The sequence below is a fragment of the Lemur catta genome, chromosome 1 (genome assembly GCF_020740605.2).
Source record: "Lemur catta isolate mLemCat1 chromosome 1, mLemCat1.pri, whole genome shotgun sequence".
Classification (NCBI taxonomy): domain Eukaryota; kingdom Metazoa; phylum Chordata; class Mammalia; order Primates; family Lemuridae; genus Lemur; species Lemur catta.
The window spans coordinates 143,274,140-143,293,851 of NC_059128.1; the positions used below are offsets into that span (position 1 = coordinate 143,274,140).

Consider the following 19,712-nt stretch of genomic DNA (forward strand, 5'->3'; position numbering starts at 1 on the left):
GATTATAATGTTACAAATTGATATAATGCATTGCCCTTAAAGTGATTCAAACTAGTTGCAGCCTCTGAACCCCCCAAATCCTCCTTTGAATTTAGTAGCATCTTTATCCTACACATACACAGCAGTGAACACCTTTTCCCCCCATTCAAATGATAGCATGGAATTGTAGTTTGGTGAATATTTTTCTGTGTAGCAGTCTGTTCCAGAGGATTGCCTTATTTACTGCATATATGTTGCCTGAAACCGAAGTTCCTGAAAATAGCTGACACATGCATCATTTTAGAAAGACGAGTGGTTTTGCTATTAAGAGATGCAAACAAATAACCACTCTGCTTTGTGACAGTCAGAAGTGACATGAACAGACCTTGCTTCTCAAGAGCAGGTGCACAATGAGTCCCTATAGCACCAGACTCAGTTATTTTCAATGGACATGCTTTTTTCCCCCAGTGCAAGTAAATTCTAACAGAAGACTTATCAAAAGTAATGTCTGACATTGTGATCATCTTCCTAATGCAATTTCTATTTTCATTTTCTGTGAAGATGAAAGCTTTCATTTTCATTTTCATGGCCAGAGTTGACAAAATCCCTGCCGTGGGGATGAGTGAGGTGTGGCTCTTATAGGGTGGATGTGGCTGAGCGGATGTCTTCTAAATTCAGAGCTGTGGATAGAAATGTCCACGGCAGCAGCATTTACAGTATGCATCAAGCCGCTCTCTAAACGCTGCTGACCCAAGCACTCAGAAAGAGAAACTACTCTCATATTGTCTCACTTCCTCCAAACCTATCTTCCCTCATCCAATTCCACCTGTCCTTAATTCCCAGCTGTGACCCCCATTTCTCTCCTGAAACTGCTACTATGGAGTTCTCTCTCTCAGGAAGCAAATTCCTGCAGAGATCTGAGTGGATTTTGGTCCCAACCAGCCTTTGTTGCTTTGTGTGTGGGTCCTGTATCCCAAGGAGACTACAGTCTTCTTGAAGAGAGTGTGTTTTCATTCATAGAATCGTGAAATAGTACCATTTTACAAATGAGGGAGTTGGGCCCAGAGTGGTAAAGGAACTTGCCTAAGGCCACACAGCCGAATTCAGTAAATAGTTGAATTAGCCTTTCTTTCCTGGAGCTACCATCTGAATGGCCTCTCCAGGACTGTCTCTGTGGCTCTCTGAGTTTTGCTATTTCCGTGGCTCACCGGCACTTGTGTTCTGGAGACCTTTCTCCATATCACACACAATTCTGTACTCTTGGTTATATCTTAATTTTTAAAATCAGAGTCACGTTTTGGGTCCTGCCTCCTAGAGATGACCTTGATGGAAGTTTTAGGTGCTCAGAAACTATTTAGTGACGCGTTCGCAGATGTTGAATTTTAGAGAGTAATTTGGCAATAACTACTGGAGTTGAAGATGTGTATACACCCCCACCCTGTAGTTCAATTACTTTGCACGGATTCTACAGAAACTCTCAAATATGCGCCCGAGGAGATATCTACAAGAACGTTCATAGCAGCATGGTTTATAAAATCAAAATTTTAAAAAAAAGAAAAAAAAGATTAAACATTAATAGAAGAACAGATAGACTGTAGTGTACTTAATTTCAGTTGAATACTATGGAGCAGTGGTTCTCAAAGTGTGGTCCAGAGAACCCTGGAGAGCCTCAAGACTTTTTCGGGAAGTTTGCAGGGTCGAAACTGATTTCATGGTACTCATGAGGTCTACTTTTCTACTTCATTTTTTTTCTGTACAGTGGAGTTTTCCAGAGCTTGCATGTTCTGATAGCCATAGACTGACCACAGAAACCCACAGAGGAAGCCAGGTGTCTTCTATGAAGCCAGACATTAAAGAGACTGCAAATAGTGGCAAACAGTGCCACTTTTCTCAATTTTTTTCACTGTGAAAAATATGATTGTAATATAATATGTTGTCTTTGTTAACATATTACGTGATGGGTTTTTGTGACACTTAATACATAAGTATGTTCAATTTTTCTCCATTTTATTTTCTGCTTTGGCAAATACTGACAGATATAATCCACATAAACTAAACCTCCTTGGTGTCATCCGTAATTTTTAAATAAATGAAGGAATCCTGAGACCAAAAAGTTTGAGCGCTGTGCTACTGAGCAGTGAAAATGAATAAACTTGAGACTCCGTGTATCAAGAATGAATCTTGCACACATGATAAACAGAGTTGCAGAAGAATAGAAACAGCGATTTATATTGAGTTTTAAACCGAGTAAAATGTGCTATATGTAGAATATATATGTTTTAGGAATACATAGATATATATTACATGTATAAAAATGGTAGTCTGAATTCCACATAGTAATTCTCTGGGTGGGTTGGGAGGTGGGAAAGGGATTACCGTCAGTCAGAAGACATTGCAGACTTTAAATTTATTGGTTGTATTTTCTTTTTAAGGTTGGTGTGGATATAAAGACGTTCATGAAGTTACTTTTTATATTTTTGCATGCCTGACATGTTTTGTAACACAATTTTAAAACTATAAATAGCTATATACAACTCAACCACAACAATAAAAAACAATTAAAACAAGGGCAAAAGACTTGAATAGACATTTCTTCAAAGAAGATTTACAAATGCCCAACAAGCACATGCAAAGATGTTCAACATCACTAACCATTAGAAAAATGCAAATTATAAGCACAATGAGATATTATCTCATATCCATTAAAAATGGCTACTGTCAAAAAAAAAAACAATACAGAAAATAGCAAGCACTGGTGAGGATGTGGAGAAATTGGAACCTTTGTGTACTGCTGTCGGGAATGTAAACTGGCACAGCTGCTATGGAAATCAGTGTGGCTGTTCCTCAAAAAATCCAAAATAGAATGACCATAAGATTCAGCAATTCTCCTTCTGGGTATGTATCCAGAGGAATTGAAAGCAGGATCTTGAGATATTGCACACCTATGTTCGCTAGCGTGTGCTGATTTCTCCATGACACGTACCGTCAAGAATCAACCTTGGCCACTTGGGCTCCTCCTGTCTCGAGGACGCATATTTTGTGCACAAGCGCTTGTCCATTACTGGTATAGCTCCATGCACTGCTTCTCATTTTGTCAGAGGTATTCGATCCTCCCATTAGAATTTAAGACCTTGGAAGACAGGGGCCCTGACAACATTCTGTTGCTTGAACGTGCCTGTTTGAGAGCTTTGCATACAGCTGTCACACGTTAAGACTGGCGAAGGATGGATGGGTGGATGGATGGATGGATGGATGAGCTTGATCTTTAAGATGTCAGTGAGCTGAATGCCTTAAGAATTAAGTATAACATCTTCTCTGAACTCCTGTAGCTCCACTCCCATGTGTTTTATGGACATTCCTCGTGTCACGCTGAAATTTCCTTTCCTCTGCAGCTTCATCTTGCTTTATCCTAACAGGCACCTTCTGCCCCAAGCCCAGATGGGTGTGGGGTGAGGCAGTCCTGACTCCCCTACTGTGCTCCCATGGACACCCCATTTTACCACCCTTTTTGTTTCAAGGGGTTCACTATTAATTGATACACAAAAACAGGCGGCAGATAACAAAAATATTCATGATCAGCATCAGGGCATGTGCGCCATCCTGAGGGATGCCTGGCATTGGATGCCCGACATCTTGGAGTTCAGTTCCCTGCCACTCCACTTACTAGCTGTGGGGCCTTGGGCAATTTACTTTAACCTCCTGTTTGTTGTGTTAACACATGCATAACAAAATTTACCATGTAGATCATTTTTAAGTGTACTGTTCAGTGACATAAGAACATTCACATTGTTGTGTAGCCGCCACCATCCATTTCCAGAACTATCTTCCCAAACTGAAATTTTGTCCCCATTAAACACCAAATACCCATATTCCTCTTCCAAGCCGCTGGTAACCACCATTCCACTCTTTGTGTCCATGAATCCAACTACTCCACAGACTTCATTTAAGGGGAATCATGTAATATTTGTCCCTTGGTGTCAGGCTTGTTTCACTCATGTTGTAGCATGGGTCAGAATTCCCTTCCTTTGGAGGCCTGAATAATAATATTCTACTTTAACCTTTGCAAACCTCAGTTGCCTCCTCTGTAAAATAAAGTCAGTAGCCCACTTTTCAAAGGTTGCTGTGCAAACTCACTGAGACCATGTAAATGCTGAGCAGAGTCCAGCATGGTGCTTTGACCCAGGACAGAGATTAGTTTAGTTTTAGTTTCCTTCTCTTCCTTTCCTAACTTGTGAGTTTCATAAGGACTAGAGGCAAGAAATATGCCTTTCTCCTTTGCATGGTTTCTCATGTCACACTTCGGTAAGTGCCCAGTAATTGCTGTGACATTGAACTGAATTGTATAATCCTTTTTGGTGAATTTGAGATCAGCTCCCAGAGTCCCAGCCTTATAAAAATGACCATCGACCTCACACTCCCCTGTAGATCAAAACAGAAGGGAAATCACAGCAGGTCCTTGTCACTCAGGAAGACAGAGTCGGTATATTAGGGTACAGTGTGGAGTGGGGTCTCTGATGGCTCAGGTGAGAAAGGAGGTTGAATAGTTGTTGGATAGATTTGTATTCTCAGGGCAGGTGAACCAATCAAACCAGCAAGTAAACACCTAGTTTTCAACTCTCTTAATTTGTGATAGTCCTTGGCCTAAGTCAATTACAGTTAATCACTGTGGAATTGTTAATAATTATACCATTGCTCCTTGCTATTAATATATGCCGTGGTCATTGCATTATTTGAACATGCAAATTGTTCTTCAGTGGCCAGTGTGACCGGGCCGTTAAAAGAGCAGATCTGCCTAATGAGAAAACCTTGAGCAATGTTGGTTTTGGTGGAAACATCAAGTCGTCCAGGAGCTTTCCAGGGTGGGTGGCATGTGGCAGGAATGAAGCTCACCACGGTAACTCCGTGAGACACAGTTTAACATCTTTCAGATTGATTTTTCCCATTGGCAAAATTCCCATTAAAAAAAAATTTACTTTGCACAGTCCTCTGATTCTTCAAGCCTTGTTTTTCCCAGACGTCTCTCCGAAGATTTTCCCAAAAGACGGTAATTTTACTGTAGTAAGATAAAGAATGTCATCAATTTGACTTACCTGTGGGGAAAATGGCAATGAGAGCCTTACTCAAACCATCTGAAAAAGGCACAGCCCCCTTAGCATCATGGGGTTGGAGACTCCATCTCTCCTGCCCACAGCGGGGAGATCTAGAACCTTCTGCTGCTCCAGTCCTGGCAACCGCCTGAGCAGAGTGTCCACAAAACTGAGGCCTGTCATCTCAACCAGGAAGGATGTGCTTTAAGCATGAGCAACAGGACATTCATGGAAAGAGTGTGGCCCGACTCCGGGATTTCTACCGATGCCTGTCCCCAAGCTGGTGTTCCTTCCCGCACCTGTGACTCCACCCTGCTGAGCCTGACTCTCTGGGGAAGAGCCCCACGGCCGCAGAGGGGCCTTGTGGGCCGCTGCTCTGTGAGTCAGGGTGTACTGATCATCGATGACAGCGTTCTCAGTGTCTGGAGGTGTGTGTTTGCTTTTCTTATGTAACCACAAAAGAGTGGTTAGGTTCTCGCTAATTGATAAGGGAGGCAGAAGTTGACGCTGGCTTTGAAAGGATGCATGAACTCTTAGTCTGATGATGGACGTGGTGAATTTAGTCATGACAGACACATTTCTGACTTCTTCCTCCCTCGCCTTTTCCCTGACAGCACCTTTCCCCGTTGCGTGGTGTTTTTGTTTTTGTTTTGTTTTGTTTTCTCTCCCCCATCTGGAGATAGGAAGAGGCCAGATCGTGCTCAGCACAAAGGAACAGGAAGCCCGGGCCGCACTCCCAGGGCTGGTATCTCCACCTGTGTCACTTTTTCTTCCTTTCTGTTTAAGAGTAAACACGGCAGGATGTGCGCTCACCAATTACTGAGCACACAGAGCTGCAGGGAGTGCTGGGCTAACGAACACAGCTTGGAAGCGCAGTGGTGACAGCCCCCCCCCCCCCCCCGCCTCCCCGCTGGGCTTTTAAGGGCTGTGCTCCCCCAGGGAGGGCAGTGCCCCAGAGGGCCCCGCAGAAATAGTGACTTCCCAGCCGGTGACTCTTCTTGGAGCTCTACCGAGGAAAAGGACACATTGGCAATGGGGTCCCCTCTAGCGTTGGAGCCTTCTGAATGCAAGCAAACAAAAAATAAATAAACCTTTTCATATGACCTTTTAATTTAATTTAATTTCACTGAAACAATGAAAAGAGTGTGAGTTTGACTTTGCAACTTCTTATACTTCATGAGATATATTAATATATTTTCCCAGCATGTTCCTGGGACTACTTAAGGAAGATATGATGTAGGTAGCCTTTATCACCTCTGTTCTTTTTAGATAAGAAATTTGAAGCACAAAGCAAGCGAGTGATCTTGTAACATCAAATTCAAGCTGATCTCCTGACGTCCTAGTACATACAAACCCCTGTGTGCTGGAATCCAGCATCGAGGAGTGGGTGCAAAGCACACCCACCAATCCAGCCGCTGAACTGTGCCCAAATCCTGCTGTTGTCTCCAGGAGGACTGTTAACTCAAAGTTGTAGATTCTCTATTATAGGTTATTCAAATCTCCATAGTTTCTGTCAGTGCTGTTGTATTCATGTTTTATTGTGTCCACTAAAATGCAAGTATTTCTAGGATATAATTCATACCTCCCACCAGCTCTTGCCTGTAATCCACACTCAATGAGTATTTATCGTATGAGTGTCATTATTGAATAGAGCATGTCTGTCACTCCCGTAGTATCAGAATGCAAGGATATTTCTCCAAGACGGCAGGTTTCTGTCTGCAAATGACGTATTCATCTCAGCACAATGGTGAGTGCAACCACCAAGCCCAGCAAGTCACCACGCATGCCAGGGTGTTGGAATTGAAACGGTCTGGAGAGAGTAATCTCTGCTCCCTCATGTTATACAGCCCCGCAGAGCTTAAGTAATTTCCCCACATCGACTCAGTTCCTTATCCAGCTTTGTAGTGGCTTCATCATTCTTAGTGAAAACACAGGAACTGGCCACAGCTGGCCGTGGTCCGTCTGCACAGCCCAGACTCCTGCCCCCAGCAGAGAGTCAAGGAACAAGTTGAAAAAGCTCCGGTTGCTTTCCTTGACCTTACGCAGCATAGTGCAGAATTGCCTTGGGCTCAGCAGGTGCAGGGAGAAGGGGAAATTAACATTTAATGGGGAGAGAGTTTCTGTTCCGGTTGCTGGAAAAGTTCTGGAGATGGATGGTGGTGATCATTGCACAACAACGTGAATGTACTAATGTCACTGAATGGCACATTTAAAAATAAATTTTATATTATGTTGTACTTTACCACAATGAAAAACTTATCAATATTGCATGCAGATTAATTATCCTGGCAGCAACCACAACTACTTAGGATGGCTATTGACACACTCAGCCTAGACTTAACTAACATTGACCAGAAGCATATGGACACGCTTCGTGTGCCTGAGCTAAGATGAGCAAGGCCACGTAGACCTAGAAACTCTGACAAAGAAGAGATACTAGAAGGAATCGGGACGTTTGCTGTGCAGGACTCAGAGCAGCACGCCCGCCATGCTTACCTAGCTGGGAGGGGTTTCCCACAGCACCGGCATCCCACATACCCGACTAATTCCCGGTAACCTTGGGCAGAACTAGGACCAGGACCAGGACCGATGGGAGAAATGGCACTCAGGAGGTAAACTGCAGCACAGGAAAGAACCAATAAGAACTCTATCTTTAAAAGGGAAGGAGACGTAGCTAAATGCGCAACTGAGGATTCACAGTGCTCTGGAGAGAGAACTTTCATGCAATTTGTGATTCAGAGTGCTGTGCCGAAGGGTCCTCTATGGGTCAGTTTATGTTAAATTTAGAAACATTAACACCCTCAGAGTGCTCAGATGCATGACTCTCACTCGCTGATGAATCCTGAAATTACAGTGGAACAAAATGTTAGCGCCCACGGAAAGCGGAGCAGGGCTGTAGCGACCGAATTCACTCATATTTCTCCCCTGGCGCTCGAGAACCCTCACGTAACACTTAGTCGTGTCAGAGTCAATTATTAAAGAGAAGCTCAAAGCAATTCCTTTCTGGGAGGTTTGGAAGCAGGTGAAAGCCAATATCCCCGAATCTGAACTAGGAAGCTCAGCCCCACCCCGGCTCTGACTTTCCACAGAGGCCGGGACTCGGTGCTGCCAGGACTGGTGCATTGGAGCTGCATCACCTTGGCGACATTAACACAGCAACATTGTGTTCACATGACATCACAACTCAGCAAGGAAATGCCCCACTGTCTAGTCCCAACCAGACATTCTGAAGGCGAAGGCGAGAGGAACCAGTGGGAAGGTGTCCTGGTTTTGAAGAGCCATGTCTTTCAAATCTATCCGTGCCCACGACAGATGGGAAACATGGATTTTGCCCTAACATGTCCCAGTGGAACAGCTTCTATGAAACATTTCCTGTTTCTCTGCTAAGAGGCCATTCCTGTTTAGAGCCTCCATTCCAAACCCAGCCTGGCTTCCTTAGTCACCCGAGGCCCATCGAGGAAACAACTAGAATTGGTTGTGGACAGGTTGGGCAAGACTTGCATGCCATTTTCCCCAGCAGTGCTGCCTCCAAACTCAGCCACCTCCGTCTGTGTTCCGGTGTTGGCCATCAGGGGAGTTGGAGCAGAGACACAGCTTGGCTTCGGAGCCCCAGCAGGGAAGCACAATGAGGGCTCTCAGCCCAGATGGGAAGGCACGCCCTTGGGGAAGCCCGGGAGCCTCAGCACCTTCCCCGCCCTCCTTCTTTTCCTTCCTGTTTTGCAGGAAAGCCAGATGTTCTGTGTGTGCCACTCGCCTGTCACTCCCATCGCATCACGGCTAAGAGGTGCCGGGCTGCAGAGGCCTTCGGGGAGGAAGTGTGGGGAAGGGTGGACGGTGGAAGAGGAACCGAAAAAGCAACATTTATCTTGCCCTCCTGAGACCTGAGTTGACAAATATTGAAACACAAGGGGTGTGGCTTCATTATCAGGAGCAACTGAGGTGACAGCGTCTTTTGAGAGCCCCGGAGAGGCATCAGGTGAACAATACCTTTTAATCACGGTGTCTCTGCAGTAAGGACCAGCCACAGAGAGCTCCAGGGGAGCCCAAAGGCTTCTCGACAAAGATCGTACCATAACTAACTCGGCCAGATGTCATTAAAAATAATTACTTACAGAGCAGCGCTTAGCTTACAGGAGAGCAAAAAACTGCGTGTGCTTTCAGAATAGACCCTGAGAAAGGACAGGAACATCCCAGCACAGTGTCCTCAGTTGGCTTCCATGACACTTGTGTTCCAGTCCCCACGGGGCCCTGACTCGCTGTGCATCCTTGAGCAAAGTCTTCACCTCTCTGAGCCTGTTTCCCCATCTGTAAAACAGGGACAAGAATAACAACGTGGATATGTCATGAGATGGTGGCATTAAAATGGGGAAAATATATGTGAAAGAACTTGGAATAAATGTCAAATTTTGTTAGTCTTCACTCTCATCTGTTTCCTTGAAAGGTAAACTGAGGTGTAGATGAACAAAATCGCTTATTGATTTTAATGCTTTTAGAACAAGAAGAAATTTTATTTTTAAAAACAAACAAAAGTAAGAAACAGTAATAAGAAAAATAATAAAGAATCACCAACTTCCCTTCCTTCTGTCTTCTCTTCCAGGGTTCTTACCCAGAAAACCAATTTGAATTTCAAATATTTAAACCTCAGGAAGACATCTGTGTCCAGAGGGCGGTTCGGGTCTGTTCTGTGCTGTCAGCTGTGGGGCTGGGGCAGGACGTTGAAGCCTGATGCCTCATTCGGTTACCACTGTTCATCCTTTTCTGTTTTCTGTTTGTTTGTTTTCCTGGGAGGAGGACACAGAAAATTGGCTGGAGGAAGAGGAAGAGACAGAGGAGGAAGGCTTTTTAGTTGTATTTTGCTATTAGGAAAATTTGTTATCTTCCAGAAAACTCTTTCAGTTATGGCCTCGCCTGTTTCTTACTACAGTCCTACAAAGCGTGGTATCCGTCGGTCTGTAAGTGTGGGTGCCGCCACAGGTCTCCAGAGTACCAGTGGCCACACAGGGCAGTTGATGTCCCTCCCACTGTAGAGCCCAGGCTCAGGCTGTGGAGGGTATCACCAAGGTCATCGCCAAGGTGATTCGGCAGGATCACGTCCATGTTGCAGTCAGTGGTAGCAGGGGGGAGTTGAGGGGAACTGGTGTCTGGGGACCCCCTAGTCTCATGCAGGGGGGCCTGAGCCCCGGGTTGCACAGACCTTCAGATGCCCTTCGTTGGTGGCCTGCATGGGGCTGGAGGCTCTGCCCCGCTCCTCAGTGTCCTGGTGAAGCTGAGTGCTAATAACCAACCCTGCGGGACCGTCCTCTGAGAGCCCCCAGCCAGCGGGCTCCATCCTGCAGAGAGCTGCAAGTACAGACCCCTCTTCTCACGCGGTAAAACAGATTTATTGTTTCTAAATTCAGAAATTAGGCCCCAAGTTTACTCAACCCACTGTAAATCTGAAATGCTACAGGAAGAGAAAGAAGTAGAGAATCCCACAAGCTAGAACAATGACCACAGGGCGTCAGTTTTGTGAATAATTTTGGCTTCCTTGTCAATTAACAGACGCGTGGCCAGTGAGCCTAACTGTCGAGTTCCCGTGACTCTGAGCCCCGAACAGTGGACGGAGCCCTGCTGTTTCTGCTTGGTGTGGTGATACTACCACACACTGTATTTTCTTCGAAAAGTGTCACATGCCCTCAGGAGGAAGTAGGGTGTGGCGTCAAAGCAGCATCGTGAGGACAGGGCTGTTTTGCTCCTGGTGTAGCCGGTGCCTGCAGCTGGAACCTGTGTTGTAAGTAGGGACCGGAGAGCAGATGGGAACAGTCCGGAGGGAAACTTCCATGCGTTCCCGTCCTCCCCAACCTAACCTTCAAGGACATTTGCTGACAAGAAATAATTGATTCGTTTGGGTGCAGACACTTGGCCACCAAAGCTGGAATCCAGGTTGTCACGTGGTAGCCGTGGAAAGCATTTGCACGGTTCTATGAGCTGTAAGGGATCCAGGAAAGTGGCCCCCGGGCTGTGCCTGTGCTTGGGACCAGCGGAGAGACAGCTCGGGCGTTAGAGGGTGGAGAAGAAACGTCAGCTTGGTTAGGGACAAAGGCTGCGTTGGGGGCCAAAGTGTGCAAGTAAATGGCCGTCTCCGCTCACCACGTCGTAGATGACACTGGGCTGTGGCAGCCGCCTTGCTTGTGGCACGGCCAGAAGTGTGGAGACCTGAACGTCTGGCAGGAGGCAGCTCGCAGGGATGAGGAACTCCAGGACGTGGGCGGGGGGCAGGGTGGGCACCCGAGATGGGAGTGCACGGGGAGGGGGGCCCAGGGCTTTCGCTGGGGCTCCCAGACCTTGGCAAATCCTCCTCCTCCCTCTGCACCCACTGTTCTTCCTTCTTTGTGTCAGTGCCATGGTAGTGTCCGAGCTGAAGGGTGACAGTCCCTGTGGGGAGAGAGGCTTAGCTGTCCCAGCCGTCCCACCCAGCTAACACCAGGTGGAACAGAGATGAGCCGTCTAAGCACATCTCAGAATTTTCTCTCTCAGCACCATGAGCAAATAAATGACCCACTGGTGTTTAAATCTGGGGGGCATTTATTGTATTATCAAAGATGACCAAAACAGGAGCAAAGGGGACACAGCTATTATCTTCACAGAACCCAGAGCAGGAACTTGAGTCCACGGATCACAATTTGGCCAAATATCTGAAGTCTTAGGAGACAGAAACCAGTTACACCTTTTGACTTTTAGTACGGGAAGAGTGAGGGGAGTGATGGAGTCCAGCTGGGCAGCAGGACAGGATTTCTGAAGGGGGCAGTACGTCGTGCGGTCCTTGAAGAATGAGAAGGATCGTGAACGTGGGTGATTGTGCGTGAGTGGAGATGGCAGCCGGGAACAGAGGGACGATGGGAACAGAGCCAGGGAGATGGACACACAGGTGCTCTTAGCACACGGGAGAAGTCGGACGGGGATGTCGGAGAGCGGCGCTGAAACCCAGGCACGGAGGCTTCCAAACAACAGGTTAAGGGTTAGGATTTAACTCAACCAAGACTGGGACGGTTTTCTTGAGTCACAGTGTCTTTCGGCCAGGGATGTGCTTGGCAGGACTGTCTATGGACATCACATCAAAATCAGTGTCAGAATATTCATAATGTCATGCCAAGTGCTTTAATTTCTGTATTTCAAGACTTGTTTTACGTCAACATTACTGTGGGGTTTTGGAGGGGAGGGAGGGTGAGCGTCCTGGGGACATTTGCAGGAAAAGGGAGAAGCGCTAGGTCTGTCACCAAAGCCCCCTGCGTGGCTATTTCTAACCGATGGCTGAATGTTGGGCTTGTGTTTCTTTTGTCATTGTGCGTTGCAGGGGTTATTTCAAAAATATTGCCTTCAGCTCATACGTATTATTTTGATTTACCTTTGAGACCATATTTGTGGGCGAAAGGCTAATAAATAACCTGAATCTCTATTATAGTACTTTGTTCAAATCTTAGCAACGGGAAAAAATGCTACCTGATTATGTGATTTTTTTTTTTTTTTACTAGTTACCATTTTTCTTCTGTGCACATTGTGAGGAAGGTTTTTTAAAATTATATGTTACTTTTAACAGCAGTGACTTTACCTAGCAAACCTATCTCAGGAAAAAATGAAAAAGCTATAGGTGTAACTTAATTTGCCAAAATTTTTGTGAACTGATGTTTATCCAATTCGTCTGCGCAGACGTAATTGGAAATCATTGAATGCTTTTTTTTCTCATTCCCAAGTTTACTGTTGACTAGTGTGTGTTCTCTTCCACAAGATTTTGATACAAGTTATTATTATTTTATTTCCATGAGATGTTCCTCTGTCACTGAAACAGAGCCAATGAAATTATAGCAATACTAACTCTGTTCTAAGTTTTTTTTAAGATAAATATGTATGCTAATTCTTATTTCATTTGCTGCAGAGGAAGAGAATTCTTGATACTTTTTCAGCTGATGAGTGTATACAGTACTTCTCTGCCTTCTATTTCTATGGCGTTTTTCCCCTCCAGGCTCCGTTACGCTATGAAAGCGTTGGGGGGTTGAATTGTGGGCAGGGGGTCGGCCTACTAAGTAGGGGCGTCAGAGCCGTGCGTGTGACCTACAACTGAGCAATCGTGCTTGACCGTGGACCTGCATCCCAGCTAAGTGCCAAAGACAATTGAGATCACATTTAGAGGTGAAAGCATTGAGCTTGTAAGAGTAAAGATCCTTTGCAAATTTAAAGTACATATCACGATGGTATTTTGTAGCTGAGATTGCAAAAGTGAGGAAGATTGGATGGACATACCTGATATCCATCACGGTAAGTGCCGGCAGTGAGCTGACTATATCAGTTCTCCACGAGAGACATATGCAGGGTTTTATGGAAGCCTGGTAGCAGAGCACAGAAGAAGGTCACATAATTTAGACCAAATATGCTCCTGAAAGACTGTTTCGACTCTCCTCCTGCTCTTTCTGGCATATACCAATAAAGTCAAGAAAGTCCATTAGAAAATGTATCAGAGTTGTAATAACAATAGCTAACATTTATGAGAGTTCACGGTGTGCCAGTCCCCTTCTAAGCACCTTGTGTGAATTTACCATTTAATCCTCATAGTCCTTTGAGATGATCAGTGGCGCTATCAGATTTTCCAACTGAGGAAACGGGGTGAGAGAGGTTGAATGACTGTAGCAATTGAGCTCATGAAGACATAGATCTTCTGCCTGTAACAAGTGCTGGGACATTTCCTTTGCTGTTGACTTCCTCTGTAACTGTCTGTCGCTTAATTTGACCGTTGTATACTCCTGCAGGTAAAACAAACGCATGAGATTAAGAGATTGTGTGAAATTGTTGTTGAAAATTAACTCCCTTAGCAATGATGCCTTGTGCAGCTCCCACACGTCAGACAGGGGGATTAGCTCTGGAGACACATAGGGGATGGAGACATGGTCTCTGCTCTTGGAATCCACAGTCTTGTTAAAGAAGACAGATGTGAACCAATAAATCCAATAAAGCATCCTAGGGAAAGATGGCAGTGGAGGCACCAGCGCATGGCATTCTCTTCCCCCATCCCACAACCTGACTATAACTCCAAAGGATTGTGTCAACAGAGGAAATCGTTTGTCACAGCTAGAGACTAGAGAAGTAGGGCACCCACATGCACCCACTATGTGGGGCTTTTGCTAAATACATTGCAAATGAGACTTCTGTAGCTGGAGTCGAACTTCTCATCTGAGTTTGTCTGACATCTCAAGGACTAAGTAGGGGACATCCTGCATCCTGGTGAGGTTCTACAATACCCCCTGCCCCACTGGAGGACCGAGAGCCAGAGCCAAAGGATCTACCCCACTGACTTCAGAAATGCCAGGGGCAAGCAAATAAATACGACGGGTGCTGTCTAGCTGTGCACCCAGGGAGCCGTGGGAGCCTGGAGGGCTGAGTACGCCCACCCCGATGCGCTGATGGGAGGGCCATGGAGGAAGAGAGAAGAGAGGCTTCAAAGAGAAGATAGAGACTGAGCAGGGACTTGAAAGGCGAGGAGGAGGGTGGCGGGAGAAGGATGGAAGGAAATAGGAAGGCATTCCAGGGAGAGGTACAGCTCTACTAAAAGTCTGGAGCTGAGAACAGCAGACCACCCTGGAGGAGCAGTGGCAGTTCTGCAAGATCCTAAGAGCATTCGGGCCGCAGCGTGGAGATCTGACGGGGAGTGAGAGGTGATCAGGCCTGGACAGAGACAGGGTGAGCTGCCGCTGAGCATCGCAGGAGACGTGATGCAGAATCGAGTTGGGACTGGGTGAAGGTGAAGGAGGGGGCAGGGCACAGGACATGAAGCTGGTTGTGGGGGGCACGAGGGGAAGCATGAAGTGGGAGCAGAGGGCTGAGTGCCACGACACCTGGCACTGAGCCAGCAAAGTGAAAGAAGGGGCGGATTAGAAAGGGAAGTTCTGTGTGGGGCCTGGTGAGCTGAGGGTCCCCTTGGGGACATCCAGGAGAGAGACAAATATGTGAAATGTATGACTTTATTGCTCAGACAAGGGGTCTGAGGAGGGACCTGGCCCCTGCCCTGTTAGACCTTGGGCACGTGTTGTTGTTGTTAAGTATGAGACTGCCCTGTGTCATCCAAAAGTCCACCGGGGTGGCTGGACAGTAGAAAGGAGAGCTTTGCTGGCAACATCAGTTTGCAAACCAGGAGGAGACAGTCTCTGGCGTGTACTGAAGGTGGTCTGTCTTCAATGAGGGGAAGGGCCGGTGGGTTTTATGCCTCACAGGGTCTGTATCACACGAGAAAGTCATACATATTCAGCAATTTTGGGGAAAGCCATGCATGTTCATGAGGGGGGTCAAGACCATGTGCAATGAGTAAATATATATGTAACATACATTCCATGTGCACTTAGGGGCTAGGTTTTAGCATTAAAATGAGGTGAAATTTGGCTCTTTCCGTCAAAAGCTGAACTACAGGACACGAACGCAGTTTGTGTGCAGCCTCTGTGAGCTGGCTGAACTGGCTTGGTGTTGCAGCTGCTTATTGGAAGAGAATGTCTGTAGAGCCAGTCCTCTGCCCAGCTAGAGCTGTAGTGGTCTGCATTGCAGATCAGAGTAAGGAAGGTCTGACAATTTGCCGGATAGCTCCTGTGGTTAGGGAATTTAGCAAGAGTGTGGGTTTTCTGGTAGCTGTAGGAATTTAGGAAGTTGCCAGCCAAGCCCTGAAGCCTCGACCCATGAGGTGGCTTTTGTTTCCTTGACCTTAGAGTTCGTCTTAGTTGATAAATGGGCATCTATTTTCGTCTCTCACATCACATGTGTATGGAGGGTAAAGATGAGATTGATTGAAATTTACAGTCCACAGAGGGCAGATTCACACAAGCTTAGCCTGGAGACGGCTAATCCAGCACATGTATTATTGTTTACAGGAAATCTCCTTTCTATTTTAACACCCAGGGAAATGCCCCTCTCCTACCATCAGCTCCAAGCAAAAGAGGCAGCGCATAAAAATCTCTTAATTTTATGCTCATGTGCTCATTACACATCTCCTTAGCTGTTTATAGATATGTATACACACACACATGTATACATACATATAAACACAAATGTATACTTACATGTACATACACACACAGGAGCACACACACATCTCTGTGTGTTCAACAGCATGATTTGCATAGAATGTGTTTCAGAGACCAGGGATACCTAACAAATCATGATGTTTACACAACCTCCTTCCTTAGACAGATTTTTCCAACTCTGCAGGAAATCAGGACTTCATTAACATCTGTAAAATTAACAACACCTGTCAGGAGACCCTAATCTCTCACTCTGTAGATCCCCAAACACCCAAAGAACGTAAGCGTTCCTGAGTGCTAGGGATTTCTTGGGGCTTGGCTAGATTGGGTATCACCCCCCACAATTTCCAGGGTTACTGATTCTCACTTCCGGGTTCCTATTACTCCAAATAACTCTCTTCCTCTGTAAAAAAGACAGCCAATGCTTTGCTGTGTCCTCTTTGGCTTACTTTGGGAAAATTGATGAGGATGAAATGGTCAAGAAGAGAGAAGAAACAAGGAAAAGCTTTTTCACCGAATAGCAGCCGATAGTTTCAGATACACGGGACCTGGGGGGTCAGTTGGTAGAAGGAAAAGGTGTGGAGTTCAGGTAAGTGGCTCGAGCCCCCCAAGCGGGAACAGGAGTGGAAGGGTCAGACTAGATTCCTGGATTTGTAGGCGACACTATGATAATTTTCACGTAAATCTCCTGGAAAACACAATTATTAGTTTTTTGGCCTTTATGGAGTATTTTGTTTATCCTTAGAGGATAAAGCCCTGTTTACAGTGGTGAGTGGTTTGGGGTTTTCTAGGTAGTTCATGGTGTTCAAAGGCTCACGCTGTGTGAGTCACCATGGAGAAAGCTGTTCTTGAAAGTGTCCAGAGTGAACAGGGCTCAGCTGCTAGACGCCTCTGGCCAATTCCATGGCACACACGGGACATGCAAGCATTTTGCGGTATCATATTCACCAGCATGACTAAAATAGACTCGCTCTTTATAAACTCGTGGTCCCATGACTGCGTGTTGTTTCCTGAGCACTGACTTGAATAACAGAAGAAATAAAATGCTGGGAAACCCTGGCCCCTCGCACTGCACCCGTTCGGCATCACTCCGTCAGCTCGAGTGGGATTAGCGCTTTAGCTAGGTCTCCCCGAGGAGGTTGAACGCAGACTTCCAGAAAGCCTCTTCCCTCGGCCAGTCTGTCTGTGGTTTGGGGTGAGTCCCGCGACGTCCCCTGCAGCAGGGGAAGTGACAGCGTTTGTTCGGATGGATAGCTGGCCCCTGTGTGGCTCTGGCTGTGGGTGATAAAGCCTCTAGTTACATGCAGACGGGGCACCCAAAAAAACATGTCATGCAGCCCCCAAATAGCATTTGTCTTTTGTCCTTTTTGCAGGGAGCAGCCATGCCACCGTTTCTTCGAATCGGCCTGTCCAACTTTGACTGTGGGGCCTGCCAGGCCTGCCAGGGCGAGGCTGTTAACCCCTACTGCGCCGTGCTTGTCAAAGAGTATGTTGAATCAGGTAAGCGCGAGTGGCGGGCAGAGGCCAGGGAGGAGAAGCTGGCTCTTGACATGTGCGAAGCAAGGGCGTTCAAGGTCATCTGGTTCAACCGAATTCTACAGTTAAGGACACTGATGTGCAGCAAATCCAGGTACCTCCTCAAGGACACCCACTTAGTGATGAACTCTGAGCCAGGACCACGTGACCCACCGGTTGTCCTAGCTCCCTGCAGCGTTTTCCTCACACAGACAAAAAGGGAAGGAGAAGGTCGGTCGAGGGAATTGCGTGAGAGTTCATGGGAAAGGACCCCAGTGAGCTGGGGCGGAATACAGGCCCTGTATCGTTAAGCCTGGTTACCTGAAATAATTCTAGGTCGATTAAGACTGCATAACCCTAGGATCGGTTCCAAAGACTTTGCTGCTTCTCTGGCTAAGCTGTGATGAATATTACGAAGCCTCTATAATGAGCCGTTTGAATCCAGATTTCAGAAAACATACTTTTGCACTTACAAAGACCCTGGATGAATGAAAGAATAGTCATGTTTCATCAAATTTAAGTATTTATAGGCAGTTCATGGCGAGAAGAAAAAGTGGGACAGCCACCTGAGGTTCCTTTAGATAGCAGTTCCCAACCTTTTCGGCATCAGGGACGGGTTTCATGGAAGACAATTTGTCCACGGATGGAGGTGGGGGGAGAGGAGAGGGCAGAGCTCAGGCAGTGATGTGAGCAATGGGAAGCGGCTGTAAATACAAATGAAGCCTCACTTGCTCCCCGCCACTCACCTCCTGCTGTGCAGCCTGGTTCCTAAGTTTCATCGAAGACAATTTTTCTTTGAGAGATGCAGAGAAATAAGGATAGGGAGAGACTAATAAAAGGCTCATTATTAAGGCCGTTGCCACAGTGGTCAATTGGAGATTAATCCTGCAGGGAAACTCTGAGTTACGGTATAAAACACATAGAGCAGAACTATCGTACCCGAGGGCCCAGGGAGCCAGGGCGTTTAAGCACCAGCTCCCACCAGTCAGTGCTTGAGGGGGAGGCACCGTGAAACCCAGCCTGTGCAGTGTGGAGTGGACGGGCACAGGGACACAGGCAGACACTGACAGCATCTGCAGCACAAAATCTGGGAGTCTTCAAAGCAGGCAGTACTGGGTTCCAAGATCCGTGCTGTGGATTATAAGCAGAATCATCTCGGGTAAGTCAGTATCTATGTCATGGAAGAGAATTTTTCTACCAAGGTGGTGGGGTGGGGAGGTGGAGCTTAGACAGTGATCCACGGCCAGGTTCCTAACAGGCCACGGACTGGTACCGGGCCTTGGCCCAGGGGTTGGGGACCCCAGCTTTGGAAGGTTCTGTTAAAACAGTCCTATTACGTAGGGAAGCTCTCTGTGGTCACTTCCACCAGCTTCCTCCACCCTTACCATTGCATTTTAAGAGTCGTATGGACTCTCCAAAAGAAAGGTAGGAGGAAGTTTATAGCCCAAGACTTGCCCACCCTCACTGCTTCTCCTGTTTCCCTACACACACGTCTTATTGCAGCAGACACTTTGCAGAGAGGTAGAATCACCACGGATGCAGGTTTGTGCTAACTGCAGAAGCCGTCACCATTCACTTACACAAAAGTGTCTGTGGGGGACCCCCTGCAAGGGTGCTGGGGCCAGAGCAGAGAGGGGGAAAAAAATCACACACAAGCCAAAGGAACTCAGAAAGAGAGCCTTCTCTTTACAGCATCCTTTCTTGCAGAAGACGACAGGCAATAAGCAAAAATAGCACATGGTAAGCAATGCTCAGTGCTACAGCAGGCAGAGCCAAGGAGTGAGCGGTGGACTGGGGACAGAGATGTGTGTTATTTTATACAGGGTCATCCTAAAGAGGCCTAGAGGGGCAGGGCAGGACATTTGCAAATGCAAGGGGAAACTGACTTGGATTCTGAGGTTCCAAATCCCACTATTTTATGCCCCCCCCAAATAAAAGACTTTTTGTTTTCATGGCTGACTTCATCCTTCCAGCCGCTCTGAAGACATCAAAGCCCAGGACGCTGTCTGAGTCGTCTCCACTTCCCTTCTGCCCAGAGTTCTCTCCTGTTTAGTTGAAAGTGAGAATGCCACTTGCTCCCAACCTAAACCGTTCAAAT

General features: G+C 46.6%; 1 protein-coding gene across 5 annotated transcripts in view; it reads left to right on the forward strand.

Moving 5' to 3' along the window:
• PRKCQ (protein kinase C theta) overlaps nucleotides 1-19,712 on the forward strand; it is a 90,121-nt gene that overhangs the window by 18,462 nt on the left and 51,947 nt on the right. For 2 of the 5 annotated variants that reach the window (XM_045536261.1, XM_045536246.1), the window contains exon 2: nucleotides 17,473-17,599. In XM_045536261.1, coding sequence (XP_045392217.1) covers nucleotides 17,482-17,599 — 118 coding nt within the window. In that variant the 5' untranslated portion in view covers nucleotides 17,473-17,481. Of the gene's footprint in view, nucleotides 1-8,052; nucleotides 9,043-10,773; nucleotides 10,837-17,467; nucleotides 17,600-19,712 lie in introns of those variants that run through there. The other 3 variants (XM_045536256.1, XM_045536270.1, XM_045536278.1) reach the window with 3 other exon arrangements.